At 35.7% G+C, this 25,791-nt stretch overlaps 2 protein-coding genes across 5 annotated transcripts in view; one reads left to right on the plus strand and one right to left on the minus strand.

The window, feature by feature from the left end:
* Window positions 1–27: 27 nt before the first annotated feature.
* The window catches only part of LOC139145183 (voltage-gated hydrogen channel 1-like), a 51,406-nt gene continuing 25,642 nt past the window's right edge, over window positions 28–25,791 (minus strand). For both annotated transcript variants that reach the window (XM_070716173.1, XM_070716172.1), the window contains 3 exons: window positions 20,621–20,930; window positions 4,972–5,139; window positions 28–4,289 (listed from right to left, as the gene is read on the minus strand). In XM_070716173.1, coding sequence (XP_070572274.1) covers window positions 4,057–4,289; window positions 4,972–5,139; window positions 20,621–20,930 — 711 coding nt within the window. In that variant the 3' untranslated portion in view covers window positions 28–4,056. The remainder of the gene's footprint in view (window positions 4,290–4,971; window positions 5,140–20,620; window positions 20,931–25,791) is intronic.
* On the plus strand, window positions 22,746–25,791 carry LOC139145180 (uncharacterized). Of its 3 annotated transcripts, none has more exons than XM_070716169.1 (5): window positions 22,746–22,821; window positions 23,066–23,209; window positions 23,887–23,954; window positions 24,281–24,373; window positions 24,952–25,791. In XM_070716169.1, the coding sequence occupies exons 2-5, from the start codon at window positions 23,175–23,177 to the stop codon at window positions 25,059–25,061; spliced, it is 306 nt and encodes a 101-aa protein (XP_070572270.1). In that variant the 5' UTR covers window positions 22,746–22,821; window positions 23,066–23,174; the 3' UTR covers window positions 25,062–25,791. The 3 variants fall into 3 exon arrangements, with proteins under 3 accessions (XP_070572270.1, XP_070572271.1, XP_070572269.1); XM_070716168.1 differs by having other exon boundaries at window positions 22,752–22,821; window positions 23,053–23,209; XM_070716170.1 differs by lacking the exon at window positions 23,066–23,209 and having other exon boundaries at window positions 23,889–23,954.

Here is a 25,791-nt window from a genome sequence, read left to right on the forward strand (position 1 = left end):
AAAACAACCACAGCCGACACTGCAATGTGAAGTTTCACAATCTATTTTTATGTTCAAACAATGTTGACACTTTTTTAATTTTATGCATCTTCCTGTGAAATTAAACATAAAATTTCCACATGTACTTTTTCTTAAAAAAAAGTTTCAAGGACTTTTCTCTGTCATTTGAAATAGAAAAAAAATTCATAGGTTGAGACAATAGACATTTAAAAACAGAGCAGAATACGAGTGCACATCCTAAATCACATGATATGCATATCAGTTGAAAGTGTAACAATTATCATACAAAGAAATTCAAAAGTAATGAGAATTTATCCTTCGATCTCTGTACACAGAATATTTGGTACCCTGTCAGTCAACACTGCAACATCAGGGTTCATTTCAACCTTTTTTTTGTAATATCCATGCAAATTACTGATAAATTTATGAAATTTATGAACAGCTAGCTCTTAGTTTCATTTTCAATCTGGTACTTATTTTAATCATAATCTTTCTCCCGTTCAAAGAATTGAACATGCCTGTACATGTGTAACAAAATATCACAGTACACTATTAATACATCACCCAGACAACAAGGAAGGACACAATCCTGTAAGAGTAAAACCAGGCTTTTCATGTGCATGGTAGCTTCCTTGTCCTTGAGATGTCTAGTATCATTTAGGAACTTAGCATTTTTACAAGAAAATGTGAAATGTGAACAGATACATGAAAAACAGCAGAATGTACTATTATGATATGTTTGTTAATTTTTCAAACAAATTCTGTCAGTCTCCATATGCCTTCCTGTTTATCTAATATTTTAACCCTAACATTATCTCAATTGTCATCAAAGAACTTGTCCAAGTAGGTTTGGTGTAAGCATTTATACAACACTACAGCGTAACTAGTACATGATGTGCAAATGGAATTTCTGTTGCACAATTAGCATAACATGTGTCATGCCCTGATCAGTGATTCCAAGATGAAAATCACATTACAATATTGCCATTGGGAAGGCATGGACTTTGCACCACAGAATCCTTTAGTGAAAGGTCTTTTTCCCAACTGTCAGAATTCTTTGTACTCGTTCTTGCACAAACATCCTATGTGTAATCAGTAATACTGTTCACCATTTATTCCTGTACATCATCAATCAAATTTTCCAACTCTTTACAACCCCTAATCATGCTTCAAGTCTCTTATTTTTTTTCCCCCTTGTGGTGAAACAAAACCTGAAGTGAAACAAACAGAGGTTAAAGGTCATGCACACTGAAAATAGTACTTCTGACATCCCAGAATGTAACATTTAACCTAACACTCATTCAGACAGGAAGTGAACTGGACTCTATTCACTAGATATCCTATCAGGTTACAGTCACCTTTTAACTTTTGTTCTTTTCCTGGTTTTTGGTGTTGTACTCCACTTAACCTCACTAATTCTCACTGCCAAATCTGAGTGAATACAGCCGATTGCATAAAATGTTACAATTTTTACATCATTTACATCAAAATGTATTTGCAAAAGCATTACAAAGAAAACACAGATGTTATTGCATTTTCTCAGCAGAGTGACTGGTCATACTGAGACAAATCTGTGGTTTTTGAGCATTATTGATAACTGTCTTTTCAGTAAAGGTGACACATCCCAGCAACAGAGCTTATCTAACAGACTGTAGTCTCATTTTCATATTTCTAGCCTTCATTGTACCACGGTCCTTCAACAAAGGGTGGGCCGGTGATTTTATATCTAATCCACTTCTCATTTTCATGTTAAACATTGAATAACATGTTTACTTTAACCTAAAATTTATAAAAATTATTTCTAGTAGATTCTAGGGTGCCATGAATTCCATCCAGGACAGTATCAAGTGTTTAATCCTGAAGCAATCACATACTGGCACGACCCTGATATTTTGAACAGCAAGCAACTTTTGAACTCTCTATAATCAGAACTATTATGAATGTCAGGATAAAGGTGAGTATTCAGGTTGATTCCATGTCGTATGCTTTAGGATTCTCCGAGCAATATTGGATTTTTGTAGGGAAAAATGCAAGAACTGAAAGATTGATTAAAACATTTTCTTTCTAAAATAATAAATTACTTCAATGACGCAAGTTTTATAACTAGATACTGCATGTCGCCAATTCAAAGAGATTTCACTGGCAACTTTGGAAATGAAACAGAAACTGAAAAAGGGAAACACGAGTAAATATTATCTTAACTGTACATGACACATTTCAAGGATAAATATGAGTGGGTGACTGGTTTCTAGAAGCCCTTCTTCCTCAACGTTTCAACTGAGTAACACGTGAGTGTTGTACTATGTGATGCAGAATACGGTAATATTGTTCAAATGCACTGTGAACAGCGCCCTCTACAGACGGAAAACATACTATGCTTTGTAAATATCCTTCAGTGGCTGTGTAACTGCAGCCATACTTTGTGATCAACAAAAATAAATGTGTTGCAAAATTAAGCCTAAATTTTCATGAAATGAACATAACTATATCCTTTTAAAAGGGCCAGTAGCGGTGACTTTTGAAATTTCTTTTATTTTTTTAACTTTGTATGCCATTAGCAAGTCATTTGCATCATCTGACCAAAGCATATTGAAACATTCAGTTTGCCAACATGGCCTCTTTACATGCGCTGTTATTGTTTACCTTTGAATTCTGTTTTGGATCACAATTGACCTGTTAGCAATAACAATGAAATTTCCACATGTACAGGCTGAGCTGACGAGCTGAATACTACCACGGTATGTATCTCAACATGCTTTGGGGAACAGAACAAGAAACTGTAGTTGACAATTAAAAAAAAAACATTTGTGAAAAAAATCATCAAAAGTTATAGCTACTGTACCTGTTAGTTTGTTAAGAGACAGTACACAAAGTGGAAAATGTTACGTTTTCATGCACAATGTATTAAAAATGATCTTCACATGACATCTTTGACAATGATACCGTTCATACCTAAAATGCTGTCTGTAAGTATTTAATGTAATATCAAATTTCAAACTTTCTGAACATAATTCGTGTGTTCGGTTGATGAGAAATGGCAGGCTGATATTATCGAAAATTTTCACAATATAGAAAAAAATGAATTGCACATAAAATTTTACTGAGTTGTTCTGCAGTGTGATGTCACTGCCAAGTTCCAATGAATACGTACTGAAAGACAGAAACAAACCTTTCAACTTTCACTGGAAACGTACCGTAAAAACCCTATGAATTCGACTAGGAAAAAATAATAACGATTTTAAATTGACAAATTATTAGAAAATTTACAAAGCCAAAATAATTTTAGAGGTTGAATAATCAGGCATTTCAACTTTTTGACAGTTTATAAGTGATATGCTTTCCATTTTGGATGATTGAAACATATAGGTGACTTTCCTGAAGTCCCGACTTGGACATTCTGTACTGTACAATATACTGTTCTGTGTATTTCATTGAAAATAAAATGTTCAAAACGGTTTGTCATGATTGGTTGGTTGAATTATTAGAGATTGAGAGAGTCCCAATTTCCATCGGTGGTCCAACTGATAAGGATAAACTAAAATTACGGTTTGAGAAAAAAATAGTGTGGTCAAATTGATAGGGTTTTTACGGTGTCTAAATGAAACGGACATTCTGAACATATCTCAATCCACATATCTTACCTATCAATACTTGATATTGTTTTAATCCACGTAGCCAACCTTGTTCAATTCATGTACCTTCTCGATTACAATGAAGGCCATAGTCCAATCTGAATGACATGGCTCTACAACTGGCAATATACAAAAGTTCAATGCTCGGACTCTTGAAATACCAGAAGCTGAAGACAGGTATCTTGATGAACGATGGTATAAAAATACAACGGTAACCGATTTCTCTCACATTAATTTTTTTTCCACAGAAAAAAGTGCAGATATACATACTTGTAAGAAGAGAGTGATGATATAAAAAGCTGATCTGAGTATTCAAAAATGAAAAAAAAATCTGTGAAAGATAGCCTCCAGAGATTTGGAGTAATGACAAGCCAACATCTGGTGGGATGTTGGTGTCAGAAAATGCTGCTTGTATCTGTCACCTTCAACACTGGCTGGTGTTCTTATCTTGCTCAGGGGATTCTGGAATTGTGCTGGTTGTACTTCCTGTGGGACTTTTATCAGAGTCACTGCTCATTGGTTCAGGACTCAAGTCACTCTGCTCCTGTGCCTCAATGGCTTCTGAAGCATCCGATATCTTGTCAGAAACTTTATTGACTTCTACCACTACATCTACTTGTGTCAGAGACTGAGGGCGCTCTTTTTTCTCTTCTGTTTCTGTACAATGAATGAAAGGATGAATAAATTGTGTATATACATATATATATATATATATATATATATATATATATATATATATAATGTGTGATTGTAAGATGTTCTCTTTTACAGATCAATGATAGCCTTTTATTCACGCCAAGCTTCAGGTACATAGCAAAGTTAAGGTGTGAATATTATGACTATCAAATTATAATGACGGCATCAAATCAGTGAAAACCAATAAGGAGGCCCATGATAACCTGCCAGATCACAGCCAATGATAAGGCTTGTTACATCTGCATGGCTCTCATGATGGATTGATGACTTTAGTAAACAACTGTACTACACTTATACAACTGGATGTTTGAACACCTTGAGACATTTCAGTTGATCCCTTTGGAAATAATGAAAGAATGTACAGTATATGGCAGGTACATATTCCATCCCATAATTTTCTATTTCATAAAATCTTGAGTGAAAACCTGCTCAACGTAGAGAGGCATTAAAATGTTGCACATTTTGTACACAACCCTGGTGACCTTTGACCTCCATGATCACAAAAGGCCGATAAACATCTCAAAAGATTGCTGCTTTATTGCCAATCTTGAGAGTGTGAGAAATACTGAGGCTATTTCAACATTTTTCTTATTCTATGTACAGTAAATGAACTCTGACTACTAAACAAGCAAGAACGCCTCACCTAAAGTGATGCCATGTTTTTTAAGTTCTCCCCGAAGCATCTCAATCTCTTTTTCCTGCACGCTGCAATACTGTCTAAACTTTTCCAGTTCCTGTTCAAGCTCTGCACACTTCCTTTTCTGTGCCGCAACCTTTTTCTCAGCCTGGTTCTTCACTGATAAGAGTATCCCTGCAAGGGAATCCAAAGATAAGAATTGTTGAGATTTGCAGTGAAAACTCCTTCCAGTCTTTGCTATGAATGATAAATTGTCTACTTGAATGGTGGCTGAATGTAGAAATGTAAGAAAGTTTTCCGCAATTGCCGGAGTGTCAGGATGCTGTCTGGGCATACATATCTCAGCCCCAGGGTACAAGACGTATCTCTGACTGTTTTGGGTTTGTGAAAGCTCCAACAGCACTTTTAAACTCCATTCACTTGAACTTTTTGATTTGTTTTTCAGTATTTCTGTTCTGTCTCTAAAAACAGTTTTGTGTTATACTCCCCAAGTCATGTAGAACTATACCAAGTGTTCAACTTGTCATCACAGCCTGTATGAGCATAATGTTATTGTTGATAACTGATTTCTAGTGCACACTAGAATTCATTTGTCAATGACAATATTGCATGCTATGACAGAATCCCATGGCAAGACGGTACAAGCGCACCGTACTTGGGGTATTTGCACAACAGCCTGTGATGTACTCTCCTGCTGTCTCCCGCACGAGCATCTAGAGTGTGCAGGCATGGTAGAATACACTGCAAGACTGAGTTGATGTTGATCGACTCAAAGACAGAACTCTCAGACAGAAGCGAGATTACATCAAAATGACTTTGAAGGTACCATACTCTGTGTAAGTTATTATTATGCATCATGAAGTAACAAATAATAGTTTCCTTTGTCACAGGAAAGGAATTTCAAATTGTACACGTTTTTATATATTTATATTTATATATATTATATATACTCTTTCATTGTTGTTTTTGCAAAACCTTTATTGTACTTTATGATCAAGATCCCAACTGGGATACGATTTCAATAAAGGCTTCAACTTGTACACGTTTGTACAGGGATGGACTACGGGAAATTTTGAGAAGCCTCCAGCTTGTCAAGAAAACGTATAGAGGTCTTGTTTTCGAATATTGACAGTGATTCCCATGCTGAACACGAAACTACAACAGGGTAGAGCTTGCGGCAGTAATTTGACCAATGCAGTGATTGAAGATGTGTCAGAACTGAGAAGATTAAACCTGAGGTAACTGCTGGTGTCGCTACAACTTATATGTGAGTGTGTGTCAACAACCTGGAGTCTGACAAAGATTGTCACTTTGGTTGAAACTTTGCAGAGAACACCGCAAGATGTTTCACTGAGTGCCGCAAGATGCTCAGTGAAACACTCAATACTGTCAGTGAATTCTAAACGTCAAAAAATTGCAAGGAAAAAGGAACGACACACCTCAAAAGTCAGAGGCTTAAACTTTTGCTCAACCTTTCCTCAGGGAAATTTGAAACCATTTTCTTTAAGCATCAAGAACAAAAATCAGGGGTAACTGTGCAAATTTTGGTTTGGTACAGCAAGAAAAACATTTTACCTTGAATTTACCAACATTTGAAATTGAAAATGGCCACCATCCCTGTGTTAACTCAGTGGGAAAAACTTAAATTTTCGATTTCCAGGAAAATAGATGGTGAAAATTTCAATAACTCCCAGAGCTTGGTGGACCAGGAAGGAAATGTGAAAATTTGGGAGTCTGAATATACCGGTATGTCCCTGGGATACAATTTCTACCTTAATGGATATGTATATTGCTGAATAACAAGACAAACAAGGACAAGATTTACTCAATATTTGGAAGAAGGCATGGTGGTTCACATATAGGTGGTATACAACCAGTCGTTTGTTTAAAACACTCTAGGAATTTTGGCTTCCCCGGGAAAGAAATTGAAAAATGTCTTAGACATGTATGTATACTAATCTCCCAGTCTTCCGTTTGAGAATAACAAAATATTACAATAGATGAGCAGCTTTAGATTGTTTAAAACTACAAAGGTTCTAAAACATTTACCAGTAAACTTTTACAATAAGACTAAATACAGAGATTACAACGTTATATTGACAGTCAGAATTGCAGATATTTTCATTTCAGAATTGTGGTCAGCATAGCCAGGATCTTAATTTCAGAATAAATTTCAACCATTTGATTTTATTCTAAAAGAATGAACAATTCAAATTACACAAACAATGACACAAGTTTATATTTGCAAATCAAACTGGCTAGAGGGCAATTTTGTCATCATGCACTCGCAAATGAAAAATTCTTTCACCTTTTCTTATTGATGTGGGCATATATTTGAAAACATAATGACATGAGTCAGACTAAACTTTGATGAATGACCATCTTAATAGATTTGAATGTAGCATGATTAATGTCCGTTGATTGGTTATAAAAACGTAAAACATCAAGAATGAACCAACATCTACCAATGAGGACAGCTGTTGCATACTATCAAAGGAAAGTAAGAAGTTTATACATCCAGAAGGCTCTGCTTGATTGGTTGAACACCAACATTAAAATATTGTCATTAGACAAAGATCAACTGCCACACAATATTGAAACAGATGTGTTCTATTACGATCTTGAGTTTTAAAACCCCTTTGGAGAATTGTTGATGTCCTTACACTATAAGAGTTACTGCTTGCAGGCATAAAAATTTCACAACTGATCTACCAAAGAATACACTCTTCATTTTCAACCATGGAATACCCTTCCCTACCATGAGCCATTGATTAAACTGAAACTTTTTTTTCTGCAACCTGAGTAAGGGTCATGGTGATGTTTTCTCCAAGGATGCTGATATCAGGTGACGACAGGTGGCTTCCTGGGACACAGAAATTACAATTACAGGTTACAACTACAATCACTCACACAAATTAACCTGTCATGGTTACATGTGTTCCATTGGATCACTTCCACATAGAATCGTTTTAGGGGCAGTCAACAAAGCTGTTTATAACAAAAAGGAGTTTGCCAGTAATGTTTTGTGAGTGGGTAGGTGGGTGGGTACTTAGCAGGACCCCCCTGTTCAGTTGATAGAAGTGAAACTGGACAGCCATGGATAGAAAGTATTCAATTTGCACGGGCTGCTAGACATGCTCAATTCAACTAATGCCAAAGACCGTTCATTACTGGGCCATGTACCTCTTTATCTGGTGACAGTGAATGATTTGTACATGCATGTCCAGCTCAGTACTGATTACAGCCAGGTCCTGGCAACAAACACACAGAACAGTACAAGGACAGATCAAATATCTGACAGAAAGAAAAATGCAGTAGTCACCATAATGCCTGTTTGCAAACTCTTTTGTCAATGCATTGTCTGAATTTATCACCTGGATGTATTGAAAGTGAAATATTCATTCCAAGTATTATTGCACATTTAATATATATCTTTTAACGTCATGATAACAATAAGAACATATTGAGTCTTTTTGGTACACATCAATACACACACACATACACACAAACACACACACACACACATACACACACACACACACACACACACACACACATATATATATATATATATATATATATATATATATATATACATACATGTGTGTATATATATATATCTAATTTCCAAAATTATATTTTACTAAATATATATATATATATATATATATATATATATATATATATATATATATATATATATATATATATATATATATATATATATACATATCAAAATATTTCAAAAATTATATTATTTTACTAAAAGTAGTTTTCAAATTGCAGCCTTTACCAGTGCTGCCACCAACATTTTGCTGGTGAACATTGTCGCTTTGAAACTACAGCTATGGTTTTTCTTTTGCAAATTAGTGAGACATTGAAACTTTATAGCATTGCTGAGATCCTGAGGTTTTCAGTCCCCTGAAATTGATGAAGGAGACGCACAGACTACATCAATGATGATGGTAACATGATCGTTTCTTCTCTTGTTTTTAATGTTTAATGAGTCATGATGGATCCGATGTTCAGCGAAAACCAGCAAGGTTGGAAAACTGACGTTCTGAGAAAAACAGGGAGACTGGGAATTTTCTCTTTTAAAATTCATGATACCATCATCCTTGTGGGAATCATTTCCGCTAATTACGGATCTTGAGATGGAAATTTTTGTTTGCGTTGGAGAATAAACATTGTTCACCCAAGAGCCTTGTTGAAAATGATTAAAGTTTACGTTGTCAAGGTTTTCAAGTCACACAGACTGCCTGACACTGGGTCATGTAGTACAACTCTCTGGCAGGTAGTAGTGGCCACTGATGATCAAGCAATTTAAATTTATTTGCAGGAATTTCTTGATTTATGATAACTTTCACATATGACTAATGTCAAATTAATCCTGTAAGGTCAGATTTTATCTTGTTGTGTGACTCATTTATCATTGAATGATCAATATTACAGGTTGCGTGAAGTTAGGGAACTTCTTTCTCCATTCATTCACCCATTTTGCTCACTTTTACAGAATTAATAGAAAGAGATACCAGGGGAGGGTTTCAATGGCCCATTCTCATTGGTTGCTGTCATTGTGTTTCCTTCTTCCAATCATTTCAGTATTACCTTGCAAGTTGTCGTCTGCCAATTTGATGAAATTTCTGATTAAAAGGTGTAACATTGTATGACTCAGGGTCTGTATGCTCAAAGTCACTTAAGATTGAAGGACATTTAAGGACTTTTTAGCAATTTTCAATGTCTTTTGAGGGCAAAAATACAATTTTCTAATATCATTTTTTCAATATATCATTTTACATATCATTTTTATGATATGCTACTCATCATCTTATTATTTTTGAAAATTGGGGTGGGGCGGTGGATTATCAATTTTCCAGGACTTACTGTCAGCTTGAAGGACTTTTCCAGGACTTTCAAAGAGACTTTAAAATTCAAAGACTTTCAAGGATTTTCAAGTTCAAGGAGCGCACTGCTCCTGACATTGACTGCATCATCATGGTATTAACAATGCATATGCCGAATTCTATCACAACTTCTTCATTGAGTCATTTCAGTTTTGTCCTGCTGATTTATTTTGTATTTGATGGAATTGCTTATCAAGGATATCATGACCTGTGAGGCCTGCTCTGATTGGCTGTCGTCATGGTACTTACCATATGCAAATACTCATTTGTATGGCTTCTACCGGTATTTCTCTTTGTGCCATCATGTCAGCATTTCATTGCACCAATTTAAAGACATATGTCAGGGGTCAGATTGTCTTGGCAGGAAATGTACTCACTAGATTACAATTTCAATAGAAAACAAAAAGCTATGACACCTCCATAATCATCTTACATACTAGAACAAACTTGATCCCTGGGGTCGAGTCCCCCACCTTTAAGCTACAATCTTTTAAACTGCTTTGTTTGATAGAGTTACAGATCACGCACACAGTCTGACTGAGCCTACTTCTGATTTGAAATCATTGTCATAATCATATTTATTGGTCTAAGGCACAGGCAATGCACGGCGACAAAGCAGTGAATGTGAAATTTGATAAACACTGTAGGTAGGATGAAATGAGATGATCCTCATGGCATCCATATAAATGAGGGCAATTTAAGTTGTAATTAATAGTAATATTCTGCTTTCCAAGAAACTCCCCTGGCATATCAGTTGACCGTATATTTAGGCTTTAGGTAGACATCTTCACTGCACTCCTCACAAACTTGGTTTGCAGAGCTGAATGGGTAATTACACTTGGAGTATTTTTTGATACTTTTGTCATTGAGAAAAGCTGAGAAACATTTATACCTCAGTCACTTCATAAAGTAAGGCAGGGCACAATCTAATCATACAATAATTATTTACAGATCTGCAGTATCACACGCGGTACATTTCTTTAATACTCATATTCAGTTTTCAAGTTTTCTCATGTTTGGCTTGATGTGTAGCAGAGCAGCTAGAGCACTGCTGTGATGTATGTTACAAAAGCAGCATTTTGATTGGATGATGATCTCTCTACTATATAGCCCATTATTAAATTTATTATCTTCTATGCAGAGCATTGCACATTGATCCTCTACTGAACAAAAAAACTTTTTAGGTTCATGTAACAAAATCGATACATATGATATAAGCCTGACCATACTTTTTTCATAAATGCTTCCATCTGATGTTTATTTACAATTTTATAAGCTGTGGTTCCCATCTCAAGCTTTCCTTTTAGGTTTTGGATGACTTCTGATGACAGTTTCATGAAGATGAAATAAGGCGAGCAACAGAGTTCTATTAAAAAATCTAGAAATCCATGAAAGAGCTCATTTTCAGGTCATGACTACCTGCCACTAAAATGATGAAAGGTCACAAGCATGCCCAGTTCATAGTCCCTGCTGATCAGTTCATGGTCCCTGCTGATCTACTGATAGACGGCTCTCTTTTGTTCTCTTTCACTGCCGCAATATGCAATTTGTTAAAACGTAACAAATCACAGCATACACCTTTTTACCTCTTTGCGGTTCTGTTTGAATTTACAGTGATCTCAGGGTCATGCTAGGTCAAGGTCTAACTGGTCTGCTGGTTCAAGGTCTGCCTTTCTGATTGCAAGGTAACATTCAGGAAAACTTAACAATTGATATAAAATGGCCAATGGGGCTGTGAAGCTGCAACCATGGAAGGATTTTCAACAAAATCCTTTATCATTTTAAACCCCAGTTTAAATAAATCTACAATGCCAACAGCTGTATAGAAAATCAATTCTTTAACAAAATACTGATATTTTGCTCAGGTGCTAATGGGATTTTTTATGGTTTATAAAAATTACCTTTCTGAATATGTTGGCAAACTATTGTAAATTTCTGATGCACTAAAAACTGTTGTATAAAATAATTGATATTGATTAAAATATCATTGGAATAATTGGTGGTCCTAACACTGACATTATATGCTCTGTTTAATTATATTATACTTTCTTATGTAATTTTGGAAATAATTCACGAGTGATAAAAACAATGACAGTTTTAAGGATAGAAAAACATGTCCATGCTGCTTGGACATTGTATAATTCACTATGAGACTAAATCAGAGATACCTATGTTTGTTATACATGTTATGAGCATTTCATTTTGTCTGTGAGTTTGATTTTATAATTGGTTTACGACAGCATGCACCTCAGGGACAGATATTTACATTCTCAAAACTGTTATTATACTCTTTTGGTCTACCACTTGTGGGGCTCATTTTGAAACAATGGAGTCATTAAAGTTTTAGCCAGCCTATTATTGCAAAGATCAAAAATTGAGTTGATACAGGAGTTAATAAAGGAATGCCGGCCAGTTTGAATTTCAAAATGTAGGTGGTAAATATTAGGTTGTTTCCTTCTCTAGTACCAAATTTTGAATGATGATTCCTGATATTTATTTCTGATTTTAAGAGGAAATTTGTTAAAGTTTCCTTACAAAAAGTTTGAGCAAAAGTTTTCAATTTTGAGGTGCATACTGCCTTAACTATTTCATTGCTTAGGTTTGTCTCAAACTCAATGTTTTGATGGTGATTTATTGTTAACCAGTGTACAAGGAAATGGGGGAGGGGGTGTTTGGACCTCCTGAGTTTTATTTTTGATATTGGAAGTAATTCAAGACAGCATATTATCAGTGACATTACAGTATGGGAGCTGAGACTGCCACGGTTTCAAATCATTTGCTAAGAACCTGATTTTAACAAAATGCCTGTAAATTGACCATGTACAGGTGTCATATCCTGCAGAATCTGCGGTCTTTGACATTGTGGATCCTGTGTCCACATCTGATAGTAGATGACAATTTTTTAAACTTGCAGTGTTTACGTTTGGTTGTCTTACAGCCACTGACAAAGTTTTAAAATGCTTCAAATGTGATGAGCACTGGTATCATATCTGTTAATTTATCATTACAAATAAATAACTTTCTGAGACCTACTTGGCAGTATCTGTGATTCATACAAATTTTTCAAGTACATTAGCAGAACTAGAATGGGTCATTTTGAGTGCGTATCCCTGTGATGGCTATGAAAGGTAAAATGATATAGGGCCAAAGTCCCTGAAGCTACTATAGACATGGATACAAAATTAAGTATTTCCTGACTGTATGAAATTATCTCTCTAAGGTCATCCTAGGGACATGTAAACCAAATATTAAAGCTGTCTGACCAGCGGTTTTGAAAAAACAAGCGACTCAACAGTTGACAGAGCTCTGCTGTGTTATGTAGAGAATAACCTTTTGTGACACATGTATTGATGAAGAAGGTGAATATCTTTGATAGCTCATTTCAGGATGGCCTGACCAAAAATGGAAAAAAATTCTGTAAAAATACAGATTTGCATATTTCATCAGACTATATTAGTCTATAATAGCAAATAAACGAGAGTTAATTACATTCTAACTACAGTAAACTGGACTTGCTTAAATCAAGATTTACATCATAATAAAACAGCATATCTGTCAGGTTATAAAGAATCTTGAGCTGGTTATCTTTTAATATCAGTATTTTCATCCTATTAACTAAGCACATTTTAACTTTCAAATTAACATTGTAAGTAAGTTCTGTTGAATAAGTTGAGAATGTACGTACTCAAGAAAGCACACTGAAGAGACAGATGTTTCTAACTTAAGAAGTTCAACGTCATCAAAAGCATTATAAGGAATCATGTTACACTTTCATCGCACTGTTTACACAGATTGCATGATTGCTATAAATAGCACGAGGAATCTTACAGCCCAGCTTTACCATAAAAACCCTATCACTTTGACCACTCTTTTAATTGACCACTCTATTTTTTTCCTCAAAAAGTAATCTTATTTTATCCTTACGAAGTCAACCATAAATGGAAATTAGAACTTTCTCTATCTCTATTTATTTGACCACCCTATCATGACAAACTATTATGAGCAATTTCTTTTAGATAACATAAATGGTAGTTCAGAATATATCAAAGTTGGGATTCAGGAAAGTTGCCTTTACATGTTTTAATCCTCCAAGATGGTAAGCATTTAACTATGAACTGTCAAAAAAAGTTGAACTTTCCGATAATTCCACACTAAAATTATTTTGGCTTTGATGATTTTCTAATTAATTCAATTATTTAAAATCATATTAATTATTTTTTTCTGGGTGAATTGATAGGGTTTATACAGTACAAGAATTACATACAATGTAAGTCAAATTTTGACCAAAAATGACAAAAAAATTCCTTAAAAATACACATTTGCATATTTCATCACAATTTGAACAAATCTAAGTTGGGTTATCCCTAGGGACCTGTAGACCAAATAACAAAGCTGTCTGACTAGCAGTTATGAAGAAGAAGATTTTTTACCAAAAACACCTTTTTTGGCATTAATTTGCCTATTTTCAACAATATCAAAAAATTAAAAAAACTAGTTTCTCAAAATCATATTTTTCATCTACGCAACAAATATCAAATCAGTAAGTACTGCGGTTCTCAAGATATTTGAGTGGACGGACGCCTCACATACATACAGACTGACGACGGACGCCGGACGGATACCCATCCCAATAGCTTCTATAGACTATAGTCTATAGTAGCTAAAAATGATATAGAAATGCCTAAATAAATATTATATAGATTCTGATTTTCAAAAACAAAACTACTTTCCCTGTTTCCTTGTTCTTTGACTTGCTATCAGTTATTCATTTTCATTGTCTTATATAAAACTATCAATGATACGCTGAAATTGATCATACGTGTTTGCTGAATGAACCCTGTTCTAGTCTTAATGTATCATATAAATGCAATAGGTTACTCCGAGGTCAAAGTTCAAAAGTTAAACCTTGTTTCTAAATGAGATTGGTTTGACTGAACAACAGAGTCAAAGAGTGGTTAAAGTGTGTCAGTCACTGTCACAAAACTGTATGTAGGAGTATGATTTGTTTTCAAATTTCCATCAGTGAGAACTGTGAGTCATCCCCTAATACATCACAGACAAATTCAAACACTTTTCTTCCTGTGGAGGACAAGCTGAACTCTCTGAAGAAATAGTAGAAATGACGCATTCTTACCAATGAACAGTCACACACATGTTAAGATGACTGTATCTTGTATCACAATTTATATACAGCAATCATGTAAACCATATACCAGACTAGGCATTGAGTGCAAATGTGCAACAACAATGGGCAATAGGATGGGTCAAAGGTCAAATTGTGGCTCAAGTGGAGAATTCCAGCTTCCTTTGCGTTAATTTGTATCCTAGCGCAATTATCAGTTGACACAGAAGTGGGGACATTGGGTTATCCGTATAATTAACATATTTCTGAAACATTAGGAACAAGACTATTATAGTGATGGATTGAAAATATTTCAAGAAATGTCACAGTAATTAACAATCCAAGCATAAATTGTTAAGGTAGTAGGTTTATCATATATGGGGTAATATACAGTTAATTGATAAATTATCTGTCAGAGCTGTTCTGGCTGTCAATGATTAAGAAGCTGGTTTAATTTGCTAGCCTTTGCCAATTTTAGTATGTGAGATCAAAGTTGTACATTAAACTTCTGATAAACACTGGGGCTAGTTGCTGACATAACGGATATATCTGCCACAAATCAAACTATTTGTAACGAGGAATTGCTAACAGCTACATCAATTATTAAGATTTGGCAATTTCATATTTCTTTTTGGTTTTGTCGTGATTCAAAGTTTTTTGTTCATGATCAGAACACAATTCTTGATTTAGTGATGAATATTTAAAGATTTAACACAACATTGTAATGATTTGTTGAGGCTTACTACTTGATCTGATGTAGTTTTACAATTTTGTCCTTGATAACGATGACTCTAGGATGATAATATCAAGATTGGCTTTAATGTTGAAATTTATTCATGGTGTTGTGATATTACAAAAATCACATTCTCTGCTGGCAGCCTTGCATTGACAGTCATAGTTTATTCATCAATAATATATTTCAAGTACCCTCATGATCTACCGGTACAGAAACCAAAATATAACACGAACTGATATCTACTTTGCTACCTCCATGCAATTTGTATCAATTAAAACCTACTCGGCACACTGATAACCAAAATATTAAGATTGTGTTGTCCACTGCTGGTCATTGTAATAAAATCTGTATAGGGTAGTACATAATACAGACCATCTTGAAAAGCTGAACTCTGTTTCAATAAGTAGGGAGTAACAAAAGAAACATGGTTTAGACCGAATAAATATAAAAAGATATTGTGACAGTCATTGACCTCATATTTTACACAAAATTTTCAGTCTAATATGTGTATACAGCAATAAAAGAAGCAAATACACAAGACTTTATGATTGGGAAATGCCACTAAAAGTCAATATCCTTGGTGTCTTCAGAGCCTGTTTGGAAATCCACTGCTTTATGCGCATCAAGGGAATACTATCAATCAAGTTCCCCTTATAGGTTTTTACGAGATTAGCTAAGACCTGATGGTTAACGGTCAAAGAATCTGACTCAGAAACGCAGACACCGTCGACCAACCATAGCTTTACTGTTTATTGCAATAAAACTATTTTCGTCACTCATTTGAAAGCAATTTATTTCCATTAAATTTTAAGTGGGTATATATACCTCTTGGGCATACATCATGAAAGACATGAAGCCTACAAAATGGAGTATTACTGTGTGTACCAGTATATATATGATCTATATCAATGCAGCCATACAACTCCATCAGTAATTGTTTAGAGTTTTACCAGTGTAATTAATATAACCTTGGATGTACCATATTACACCAGGTATCTTTTAAAGCGTACCTACAGGTCAAAATCTGTTAAAAACTCTACCTAGTTACAGTCCTTACATTATTGATTTTCAAACGCATTGGGATTACAACAATTACATTTTGAAAAGGCGTGTTCTCCCCAAAATAAATCCATTTGTAGATATCATGTAGATACTTGTAGATATTCATATAATGCTTGATCACAGGGCCTCATAAACAATGAAATCATTTGAAAAATGACACAGCTACTAATATTGTAAAATCCTGCATATCAAAAATACCATTTTATTCTTTGTCACACATTCCTTACTTTACAATCAAATTTGTACAAATAATATTATCTTGATGTATATGGTCTGATGTAGCTTGCATGTAGTGATTAACATATCCTGTTAAAGGGTCAGTAACTGGAATTTTTGAAATTTTTTCACTTCATTTGTTGTGTATGCCAAGTGCAAGTTCTTGTGCTACTCCCCAAGCCATGTTAAAACGCCAAGTATTTAGTTTAAAGGGACATTAGCTGTAACTTTTGACGAATTTTTCACTACTGTGTTTCAATGTATCAACTACAGAATTTTACTATAATCCGATCATCATGACCAATGCCCGGTGTCCTGCTTGCCAACACAGCCTGTATATGTGAAATGACCATTGTTATTGTTGATAAATGTATTCTAGTCCGGACCTGAATACAAAATTTAAACAATAACAATGCAGATTATACTCATATAGGGTATATTTATGAGCTAAATATTAGGAATTTCTCCATGGTTCAGGGATTCAAACCAGAAACTGCAGATGATACACAGAACAAACAAAATTTAAAAAATGACGAAAGTTACAGCTAATAGATCTTTAACAACACAGCATCCACATGTAAAATGCCGTATTCCTCCGATTCTAAGACCCCGCCCGTTTATAAGACCCCCCAGGATTATTTTATCAATTCGTAATTAGCTGTTAGTTCGTTTATAAGACCCCCCAGGGGGTACACCCGAATTTTGACTGGAACAATAGAGCCATTGTCATGTAATGAGACCAGAATATCCACAACACCTACGCTGCTTATCAAAGTCACAAACAAGTGTCAAAGTGAAGTATCAAACCTCACACACACACGCACACTATTGTTGGGGTTTGGAACATGTCAATCGGGAACAGTTCTATAATTTCCTGGCGATAAAACTACACTTGGATTTCACTACCTAAATGAACAATATAAAAGAGTTGGATTTTTTAGCGTCTCGATCTAGTACAATATCGTCTTTTCGTTACTGTCATTTTGCTACCATCAAAATAAGCAGATTTTTCAACATCTTATTATGTACGAATCGAACATTTCGATGCAATTTGGCTACCATGAAATCATGATGAAATGAACATTTAGTTCGTCGGGTTTTCGGACTTGTTGATCACAGTACGATTCACTCACTTCATCACGATCAAACAAACACAATTTACACTCATACAAACACAAAAAGTTTGGGTATCAGTAGTTCTCTTTTTGGAGACTGTTGTGGCCCTTAAAAGGACAGTTTCATTTTTTTTTTGGGTCAGCGGCATGATTTTGTCTGTTTTAGTGAATATGTACGGTGAAAACAGTACATCGGACTGATTGCTTTAGCAGAGGTACAGCCGCATTATTTGCCAAAACACCCACGTGACATTTCTCTGCCATGCCAACTCTTGGAGAATGGATGAATGCTTTCTTCTTTGCTTCAAGTAGTATTTTTGTTGACTGACACGTCACGATCGATGATATTCTAAAGTAACAGTGCCCGGTATGAGTGCTGCATCTGGATTCTCGCTTCAAACTTTCAACTTTGCAACCATCTTGAGCAACGGCTACAGCATTCGATCGTGTATGTTGTCTGCATCTCGGCGAAGTTCATACAGCAAACCAAGTTCTAGCTGATTGCGACGGTAGTTAGGCATGCCGACAGCGAGAATGTTTTTAATAATTACTTTTTTTCTTGTCCATGACGACCGTGCACTGTCTTATGACTTTTCAGAAAATAAAGTCTACGATAAATCGACGCATTTTTATAGGGTCTTGTAACGATGTCGGGAAATCCTTTTGTTGCCGTTATCAATAGAAAATTTGGGACGTGTGAATGACACGAGCTTTGAACTTGCTTCGCTCAACTTTTACACTCAACTTTACACTTTCGTTTTCATACTACTGAGGCAAAAGACTACGGCACATGAAAAAGTTGCTCTTTAAATGGTGTGCTTATAAAGATTTTTTCAACAGTTTTCTATCAGGTAAGGTATCTTTTGTGATCATTGTGAATAGCTGCACGTTTTCTCTTACGTTCAAATTTACCATTAAAGTATAAAAAGATTTTTTCAACAGTTTTCTATCACTTAAGTTTTCTATTGTGATCATTGTGAAGCGCTGCAAGTTTCCTCTTACGTTCAACTTTACCGTATAAGCAACCAGTGAAAATAGAAATATCATTGGCATCGTAAATCTTTCAAAAAGACTTAATGACGACGATATCGACTTCGACTGGTTTGACTTAGATGAAGAGGGCAATTATTGTGTTGACAAACGAAACGCGATATCCAAAGTTTCTTCCGCGCATGAACTGAAAATTCTTTGAATTTCTTCCGTTTATGTTTCATCACTTTTGTAGTTTTTCTCATATAATGAAGGTATTTTTTGTTTGAACGGCATTTGTTTGTGTCCTTTCCTGAGCTAGTCCCAGCAATGAGTAGAACGATAGTGTAACAGATTTTCAAGATTATGCACGCTTTCGAAGTCTTGCGAGGGAAAAATACCCGACTTCAACAGTTAGAACAAAAACGTGCATTCCGAACAGTTGATCATAGATGACTGAATTCCACATCAGGAGACATTTCGGTCATCGATACAAGTAATAAAAAAACTTCAGGGTGTATTGCCAAAAAATCAACACATCAAATATAAAGCAGATTGGCGCAGCAATCTTTCGTCTCGGCCAGCCGATGCCTCAACACTTTACCTGTTCGAGCCTGCCTGTTCGTAAGATCACATTTCGTTTCGAGATACGGTTAGACTTTTTGAAACTAGGAGCAAAATAATAAAACTCACGACGTGTAATTGATTGTTTATTTTAAGGAGTACAGTAAATGAAAATCGTACATAGAAAACATCGGACGGACACCATCCCACTGAACAGAATTTTACCTTGACCTCATGCACTGACACCTTTGACCTATTGCGTAAATTGACCAATCACAGCCAGCGGAACTTCGGGACTTTCCCTTCACTCATTGTCTGACCTTTGTGGCCATGCTATGCTATGGGGAGCTAGCTGCTGCTGAGGAACGTACTTGTTGTACAAAGTTTCGTGGTGATTATCTATTCACGAAATACAAAGATTTATTGCTATCGTATTGTTTAGTAAAAGAAGGTATGGCAAATACGTTATATTTCAAGACTTGTGGATCTCCTGATTAATTTATACTTGTACAGATTCGACTGCCAGTATCTACACAGCATGGCCATGAGTCGATATCACAAAGATGAGTTGTCTGTAGCGTGAATCAAAAAATCATTGGCATAAAAATTTACATAGCATTGCATAAATTAGCATAAATTAACTTCGACGTTCGATTTCGCGGTGACATCCGTTTATTAGACCCCCATATCTTTTTCGTCATCTTTGGTTCTGAAAGGGGGTCTTAGAATCGGAGGAATACGGTAAAATGCAATGTTATTATTTACATTTGAATTCTAGTCTTAACCAGAATTCACTTGTCAACAATAACAACGCAGTTTACACATCTACGGACTATAAAGTTGACAAGCTGAATACTATGTAACTCAACATGCTTTGGGGAGTAGAACAAGAAACTGTAGTTGACATTTAATGACAGTTAATGATCTTCAAAAGTCAGTTGCTTGGACAGAAAAGCGGATGGCTTACCGTTGAAAATCCTGACAACCCTCCAGAGTCGGAAAATGATAAGCAGTCCCAGCATAGAATTGAATGTACCTGGGTCAATGGCATAGGCAATGTCAAATGCAAAGGAGATGACAACTATGATGGCATCAAAGACTTCCAGTTTGTGTTTGAAGAACTCCAGTCTAAGGCAATATATTCTGACGGAGATTTCAACCATGAAGATACTGAGGATGGCGATGCTGCAGTAATGGAGTGCTTCTCCGACGTTGTCTGATTCGTGGTCTGTTTCTTCTGATGATCCATTGCAGCTTATAGGAGTGTATGTGCTGATCTGCAATAAAGAATGTAGGGGACAAGTTCAGTCACTGGCGTTGAAATTAATGCATTTCTACATGTCTGTATTGTATATCATGGAGTGTGTGCACCATCATTTACCTTAACCAGCTCACCCCTAATTTCCAGTAAATAGGTCCATTATGACAATTGATAACAATAGGCTTAGTCCAAAACATTGTTGAAGACAGGGGGGATAATCATCACATGTACTTTTCATTTTCACTCTGCAAACTTTTTTATCTTCCAAATAAGAGATATTTATTTCTCATAACTCACAGAGATAATTTAAGCCAGATTACAAACATGTTCTAAAAATAAAACCTCTTCGAAGACTTGTCTGATACAGCAAGGTCACGCATGTATACTGTTTTTGAAAACATCACATGTAAACATGACATGGGGCTATCGTTGTGTGGTCTGCATTATGAATACTGATATTAAAATTAGCTTCACATGATAATCTGAGAAAAGTTTTCTTATGAGTATACTCTGGGGAGAAAGTTGGAATAATTGACAAAGGTTAATTGAGTGGGCAATGCTGAATGGTTGAAGTTTTCCTTATCTTGGCGGTCACTGACCTTTTCACTGACTTTACAGCAAGCAAAACGTTTGTAAAGGCAAGTACTTGTAAAACAACAACACACCTTCTTCTCTGTGCAAGACAATCATATTTTTCATCTACTGTAGTTGAAACAGTAGATTCTGGGTTTTTAACCCTTTGAGCGCCAAAGTCAATTTTTGTCACCCTTATACATACCTCAGTCAATTTTTGTCAGATTTTTGCCAAAATTTTGATAAAAAACTGAGGCCAATGAAATGTTGTGTTCATTTGGTCAAAAATTATCAGAAAAATTACAGAAAAGCTCAAAAAAATTGGTAAAATGTTGGACTAAAATTTTGATGGGAAAAAAATACAGCACTCAAAGGGTTAATCAATCATGTAACTTACAACAGCATTACACTCATAATACACCCTTTGCATCATTGTAATCAAGTATGAATTTGTATCCATATTCAGTGACGATTAAATAACTTCTTCTTCATCATTCATATGACACAATCATAGAGAACCCATAATGATCTATTGCTTGCAGTTGCATGACTTACTTTACATCATTGCTGTATTTATTTCCATCCGAGTGAATTTAAACTGTTTAACTACTTTTGACTATATACCAGTATATATATATAACCGTACTCTCTGTGCCCAAGTTCAGAGGTTGCCATAAAGACATTATGGTGATAACCGGGAGGGCACATTGTATACATTTTGTGTACATTGTGTATGTGTATATATATATATATATATAATACTAAATAAGGAGACTTCGTTTTGCGTACCAATTTTTCTCCGAATTGAGGCAATGGAGCACCAATCTGATGGCATAGTTATGCTCACCTACCAGCTTTGTCTGACATCTCCCCAAATCATCATCGTTTATTGCGTGGATCGACCGCTACACATAGATAAGTTTTCACATTCGCCGTCGCCGAACACTGCTCGCTTTTGAAAATGGCGGCTGTGAGTGTAAACAATACGCAAACAATACATACAAACGTACGCTCACGGCTGAAACAAAGGCGATGATCGGCCATCGTTCGGCCAACATCCGAAAGTTACCGACATAGTACGCATGCGCAGACTGTATTTCTGAACTATAAAGCCTGCCGCACTGCATTTGACCGGACAGTATTTCCAGACTCCTCGGAGGAATATGCAACGTGTCAAGATAGTGGTCCCGGTACGGCCGTTCATACAGCGAGCAGTTTTCGCGGAACTCATTGACGGGGAATGGGGGGGGGGGGGGGAGGGATTTGCTACGGCGATAAGTTATGTTGTTTAGTTTAATGGAGAAGATTTCGTTTATTGTGAGCAAAACTATCAGGTAAGCCAACCATTGCAACGTGTAATTTCTGCGTGCACCATGGCATGTGACTTCACTGTGTCTGTGGTTTTATTTTTCTTTTTTGACTGAGACTTCACAGTGACTCGGGTGTTGAATTTTGTTTTTGACTAAGTAACGCCTATCCTTATTCTTCTTTTCACAACAACACTCTATGCGGTGACTACAATTTTGAGTTTGTTTGATTTGCCGACTTTTGAAATCATTTTAAAGTTTACTTTTGCAGCCATGCAGCATGACATGAGGTCATTCATTTCAACCGTCAACTTGCACACCTGTACAAAAGCGGCCTTGCCAAATTCCATCGACCGCACCTGCTTTGCATTCTCTATTGAATGACATTTTTGAACGGAGACTCAACTTCAAGAAAAGGAAAGTTTCGTTTTTAAATTTAACAGTTTTTGACGCCTCACACATAATTTTGTAATATTTATCGTGAAATTTATCGACAAATTCCCAGTCATGTAAGTCATGGTATGCGCAGCAGCGACTGCGAGAACTATGAGAGAACGAGTGACAGAGGGGTTTGATATCGTGTCAGTTCTATGGATTAAAAAGCCGACGACATTAAAACACTACACAGCGTGGTTCCTCTAAAACCATGAGTACAGTAACGTTTACTTTGACTTGAGGCAGTGTTTTTGTGAATGATATTTTTTTTATTACTTTCCATGTATCTATGTCAGCCCTATTAGAAATATTTATGATAGGGGCGTATAGCGAACATGTTATATCCATGATGTACCCATGACTTTAACGTCATTTTTATGTCGCGCTGAAGTGAAACAAACTTTCAACGTACTCGAGCTTGAGATATCAGTGGTAAACTATGTAAGCCGAGTGCATATACATGTACCCTCTCCTGAAGTGCTTAACATATATGAATTATCAACTTCTTATCTCTACTTTAATTGCCCAACTTTCCTTATAATAAAGAAAGACAAATGTAACTCAAAACAATAATTGTGTTATTATTATAGTTGACAGAGTACTGAGTTGTCTTTAATGCAAAATACCTATCATCTTTGTTCACATTCTCCTTTCTGTAGACATGCCAAAACGCAAGAATATTACCACAACCATAGCAGAACTTCAGACCTCGCAATCATCATTTGGTAAGTACATGTACATTACCAATGTAACTGCTTAGTATCCACTTTGGCACAGCAAAGTGTACGGACATATAAATGTGGATGATGGTAATTGAAGTATGCTGAAACAGGACTAATGTACACATTCATAAGGGATCCTTTTGTTTTCCACTGAACATGCAACGTGCTGTCAAAATTTTTTCCTCCTTTGTGAGATAAACAGACACAGCTTTATTTCACACCACTGTATCAATGAAACGAAGGCATGATAACATGATGGGACAGGAAAGGAAAACAGAACAATTAAGTTATAACTCTGTATTAACTGAACAAATCTTTTTGTGTGGCAGTTACAACACAGACACTGGATCAGAAACTGACCAGAAAAGAGTCGCCATTGAAGAGCTTGAAGACTCCAACCGTAACATCAAAAGTCTTTGCAGGTGAGTCTTGCATATCTACAACTTCTACATTTTTGCTTCTGTTTGCCACATGGATATATTGCAGAGGAATCAGTATTGGCAGTATTTATCTGGTGTACATAATCCTTATGTTTCTAAGTCAATCTGTCTATTGCTATAGTAGTCTTGAGGGCAGAACTAATCAGCTGAGGGTCAGGTTTGTGAATGTATGAGGAATGGGTTGATAATTGAATGTCCTCATAGTCACATCACAGTTCCAAAAATAATATGCTGTTAGCCTTACAATGTAGAAGCAGTCAAAGATCACTATTACTTTTGAACCTGCACTTAATAAATGTAGGAATGACTGTTGCATTCGGTCGCAAGTAGATGGGTTAAAATTATCATGCATGTAAGTAAATTAAGCAAAAACATGGTCAAAAAGTTAAGAATCTAAAATTTGAAAACTTCTGGCTCTGGGACTATTACATTATGTAGAAATTCTATGATCAGATGATAGCACAAGTTTGTAACAAAAAAGTTGACCTATTTGCAAGTATGAATATGAATGAGCAAGGAATTGCAATAACATCAATTTCCCAATTTACTATTTTCTATAGATACGTGCACAACACCAATATCAAGCCAAACATCGATTCCAAAGGAGTCACCATTGAAGTCAATCAGATTGACACCTAAGGTCAATCACATGATTCTGACGAGATTTTGAAGAGTTTCTTCTTCGTGTTGGAGATGGTACTGAGACTGAATATCTTCATGATGACAAACCAAAAATTAAGTTACCCAAAAATATTTGCATAGAGAAAAAACAAGATGTAAATGATACTGTTTGCACTTTGATACATAACGTCTTTCCAAACTTGAGAGATTCAACAGATTTGGGTCATAGTGCCATTAACCGAGCTTTTTTAGCACCAACTAATGCAACTGTGGACAGTATAAATTCCAAAGTCATGGATATATTTCCTTCAACTATCTGTAAAACTTATTATAGTGCAGACTCAGTATCTGATACCAATCATGCCAGACTTTACCCAGTAGAATTTCTTAATTCACTTACACCATCTGGACTCCCCCCTCATAAGTTATGTTTGAAAAAACTGTCCCATTATGCTTATAAGAAATTTGAGTCCTTCACAAGGCCTTCTAAATGGAACAAGGCTAAAAATTGCTAATCTTGGTAAGCGCATTATTGAAGCCATTATTACCACAGGAAAACATGCAGGACAGTCAGTATTTTTACCTAGAATTACAATTACGCCTTCAGATTCTGGCTTGCCATTTGATTTAAGGAGGCAACAATTTCCGATTCGTCCAGCCTTTGCTATTACAATTAATAAGTCTCGGGGACAAACATTGGACTTTATCACTTTCGAGAGTTTGTCATTTTCTAATATACGAGTCATGTCTGATAGTTTTGAGGGTGAGGATTGCTTTAC

This window comes from Ptychodera flava, chromosome 12 (genome assembly GCF_041260155.1).
Source record: "Ptychodera flava strain L36383 chromosome 12, AS_Pfla_20210202, whole genome shotgun sequence".
NCBI lineage: Eukaryota > Metazoa > Hemichordata > Enteropneusta > Ptychoderidae > Ptychodera > Ptychodera flava.

Coding starts and splice junctions, on each gene's coding strand:
- LOC139145180 (XM_070716169.1), top strand. CDS start 23,175: ATGACATTTTTGAACGGAGACTCAACTTCAAGAAA. Junction 23,955..24,280: donor GACCTCGCAATCATCATTTG/GTAAGTACATGT, acceptor TTTGTGTGGCAG/TTACAACACAGACACTGGAT. Junction 24,374..24,951: donor AACATCAAAAGTCTTTGCAG/GTGAGTCTTGCA, acceptor TATTTTCTATAG/ATACGTGCACAACACCAATA.